This window comes from Centruroides sculpturatus, unplaced genomic scaffold (genome assembly GCF_000671375.1).
Source record: "Centruroides sculpturatus isolate CEXI.00-Female unplaced genomic scaffold, Cexi_2.0 scaffold1853, whole genome shotgun sequence".
Classification (NCBI taxonomy): Eukaryota; Metazoa; Arthropoda; class Arachnida; order Scorpiones; family Buthidae; genus Centruroides; species Centruroides sculpturatus.
In genome coordinates, this window is record NW_019385991.1 from 1 (window position 1) to 4,018 (window position 4,018).

Consider the following 4,018-nt stretch of genomic DNA (forward strand, 5'->3'; position numbering starts at 1 on the left):
AAACATGCAGGTTTATTTTTTATGCAGTAGGGCTCTTGTTGTAATATAAAGTCAAATTTATTTATTACAGATGTTAAGAGTGAGGTAGCCGCAATCCTTCTACCTGTATTATATTGCAGGAAACGTATGTTATTAATATGTCGTTCCATAGTCTGTTTGCTGAATTAAATTATTTTTTATTCTAGTATATAATTTGCAAGAGCTATCTCTGGCGTTATGTCCGCTAACAGAAGAACCTTCATGTTTACAGTTACAGCAGATGGCAGGTTTATCTTTGTTAGTACAATCTCTAAAAGAATGATTACCTGAGCAGTGGCTGCATGTGGGGTCTTCTTGACTGCATGAGGATGATAAGTGTCCGAACCGACAGCAGTGGAGACATTGAAGTACTGGAAAGAAGTCGGAAATGCGACATTTAGACCATTGAACCGAGGTTTTATCAAATTTCAAAAGTTGTATTCTTATCTGAGGGGAGACTTGTATCACCCAGTTGTTATAATTTTTGCCTTTCTTACCAAGGCGAAACTTTATTTTAAAATTGTCCATAAATTCATCTTCACTAAAATATTCTCCAAATAGTTCATTTTGATGATAAATGCAGAGTGGTATCTCCTCTCTCGTAAGTTCTGAGGGCACAGAATATATAGCCAAGTGTGGAAGTTTTTTCTTCGGTTTTCTTATTATAATTTGTGGCATTTCCTTTTTAATAAAGTGTTCAAGTTTGTTTGCATCCTCGCTATTCCCAATTTCCAGGGCTACTCCCCCTCTGATGTTCTTTAATCTGTCTATTCCTATGCCTAGTGCTGAAGGTTTAATATGATCGTATAAGAGTTGCCGTATTTGATAAGATGAAATACCTTCTTCAGTACTATACAACAAAAGTACCTCTAGGTTTGGGTTCTGTAGTTTTGATTTGCTACCTACTATAGGTGCGCCTGCTTTTAAAACTTGACTGTATGTTTTAAAAGGCTTAGAATCAATATTGCATAAAGATTCTATTTTTCCTATTTTATCATATAAACGGTTTTGATTTTGTAATATTTCATTAAGGGTGCTTTCTGCTAAGTTTATTTGTTGTTGTGATGTATAATTCTTCATTATTTTGTTATTATCTTCATTTATTTTTTCAATTGTGTTAGATATATCTATTCCAACTTTCTCAATAGTTTTATCTTCTATCTCCTTTAATTTTTTAATTATGTCAAATTGTGTGTCTGGATTGATGTTATCTTGTATCATATTTAATTTCTCTAACACAATTTTATTAGAAGTGTTTTTGGTCCCCTCATCGATATTTTGAATAATGTTATTTTCCATGTTTCCTAGTTTTTCTAACAATGTTTGTTGTAAATTATTCATTTTTAAGCTTTCCTTTATGCTATATAAATCTGTTTTGGTAGCCAAGGTGGACATTTTTTCACAGATAACATCTGTTAGCTGAAGATCATCGAAAATACTTTCCACAAGATTAGCCACCTTGTTGAATTGATCTAAAATAAATTGCATGTGCATCGGCACATTAAATTTCCCATTGGGATGATCAATAGCATAATCCTTAATCTCATCTAAAATAGTGTTATATGAAGTTTTAAACCTCTCTCTAAATGTAGAGTCCATTATCATGCATAAATACCTTCAGTAATATATTATTATAATAATAACGAAAATACAGTATAGTCAAAATTCATAAATATTTTTAATATAATTATCTAGTATAAATATTATCATTACCAAAAGATTCCTTATTCAACCCTGATTCGAAAAAATATATGGTTATCCCGATGTTAAATCCCAAATAATACCAAAATCAGCCGATTTTCCCGTTACTGTGGAAAAAAATCCTTGACCTCAGTCGTAGAAACGAAAATCGGCCGAATGTTGATTTTAGAACTTAAAAGTAGATTATCCATAATTTAAAAGCTATCAATGATACAAATATCAANCTAGTATAAATATTATCATTACCAAAAGATTCCTTATTCAACCCTGATTCGAAAAAATATATGGTTATCCCGATGTTAAATCCCAAATAATACCAAAATCAGCCGAATTTCCCGTTACTATGGAAAAAAATCATTGACCTCAGTCGTAGAAACGAAAATCGGCCGAATGTTGATTTTAGAACTTAAAAGTAGATTATCCATAATTTAAAAGCTATCAATGATACAAATATCAAAATTTCACAGAATGTTGCTGAAGATGCCCTTAAAGAACTACCCAAAAGACATGGGCTAGAAATTAGCCAAATTCGAAATAACCCCGTTCGACTTCCGACCGGAAGTAAGCCTTTATTAGGGTTAATATAGGTCGTAGGACCCACAAAATTTGTTAACGATGTTATATTAAAGACTCGACTACGTCGCCGTCGATAAATCCGGTAAATCGGTACTTGAAGTACAATTTATCCGGAAAACGTTCTAAAATGTTCCTATTTCAAAAGTTTTAAAATTTTAATGACCCTACTTGACAAATTATTGTTCTTCACGTCTTCCGGAACAATATTTCATATAACACCACATATTAAATACACAATTTCTGCACAAAATCAAACAAAATCAGAGAGCATTACTGAATAGCAACTTCACCTATCATATTCCTATCTCCGTTCCCTGAAAAAAATATAGAGGAAAAGGTGGTATTATGGAACCACCCCATTTAGAACTGATAATAAAGGCGAACCGTAGCGGATTGTGGCTGAACTGAACTAGGCAGACATCCGTAGCGAGGGGAAAACCCGTTTCGCTTCGGTTAAACGGTTGTCCGTAGCGAATCAGCAAATTTGTGTTTTTCAAAATTGGAAAGTTTTGAATGCTAAGTGAATTTAATTATTTTTAAAATATAAATCGTGTAGTTGTAGGTTCACCGGTGCACGTATTCCGTTCCAGAGACTTTGGGGGTACTGTACATATTAATCTGTGCGATGTTCACGTCTTTTAAAATTTGGTCTCGACAGACATAAGTTAATTCGAGATGGCGATGCGTAAAATACGGACCCCATTGGTGCTTTCAATATGGAACCCAACTTCTCCGAACTCTCTATTTGCGAGCAGACATTCGTCCGAAGCAATTCGTGAAAAAGACACTAGGTAGAAAGCCAATTTTTCCCGAAAATATCGAAAAAGAGCTGATGGAATATATATTGTTAGTGGAGATCATATTTTTCTATTATGAATGCATTTTGTCCATAAAATACATTGGAGTAAATAATTTTATAATTATTTAACATTCTTTGTACTTTCTTATTTGTTTTTGGATACATTAAAGCATTTTTTGAAAAGATACAGTACGGTTCCATATTACCACCCGATTTTCCCTAAGCCTATTTTCTGACCTTGTGTACAGAAGCTTTCAAAAACCATACTTATAGTTACACTAGCGAAAAATCCAATTAGGAACATTTAGTTTACTAGTTACCAGTACTTTTCGCACAAAAAATGTGAGTGTAGTTATGATACCTTGTTTACAATTCACTAAAATGTAATTGGGGTTCCATAATACCACCTTCTCCTCTATATATATAATTTGGTAATAGGAGCGAATTGGGGGTGGGGCAATTCTTATTGGTCAATTAATTATTAAATTGACCAATAAAAATTAACATAAAAATCAATATAAAAATATAAATAATTATAAAATAAACATATGATTAAAAATTAAGCGAAGGGCTTAAATTAATTATTGTAAAATTAATTTTAAAAATATAGATAAAATACATATATCAAAAAAAGCTTTAAGAGATTATTAATATACTTTGAAATATTTATTTAAAATTTAATTCTAAGTAAAAAAAACAATGCAATCAATGTGTTCATCTCGCATCTGCCCTTAATTTTTGAGAGGCAGATTGCTTATTTCACACAGCGAATTGCATTTATTCTGTTCAGCTATTGTTTATGATTTAAAAAATAAACTAGGTCATCATTTCTAAATTTATACCTGTAATTATATTTTTTTATTTTTTAATTAATTTAAGCTCCCATTGCTTAACTTTTACTCATACGTTAATTTTATAATTATT

The 4,018-nt window shown here is 31.6% G+C and overlaps 1 protein-coding gene across 1 annotated transcript; it reads right to left on the minus strand.

The window, feature by feature from the left end:
* Positions 1–12: 12 nt before the first annotated feature.
* On the minus strand, positions 13–1,895 carry LOC111612967. The gene has a single exon (XM_023354265.1). The coding sequence runs from the start codon at positions 1,621–1,623 to the stop codon at positions 133–135; it is 1,491 nt and encodes a 496-aa protein (XP_023210033.1). The 5' UTR covers positions 1,624–1,895; the 3' UTR covers positions 13–132.
* Between the last annotated feature and the right edge of the window lie 2,123 nt (positions 1,896–4,018).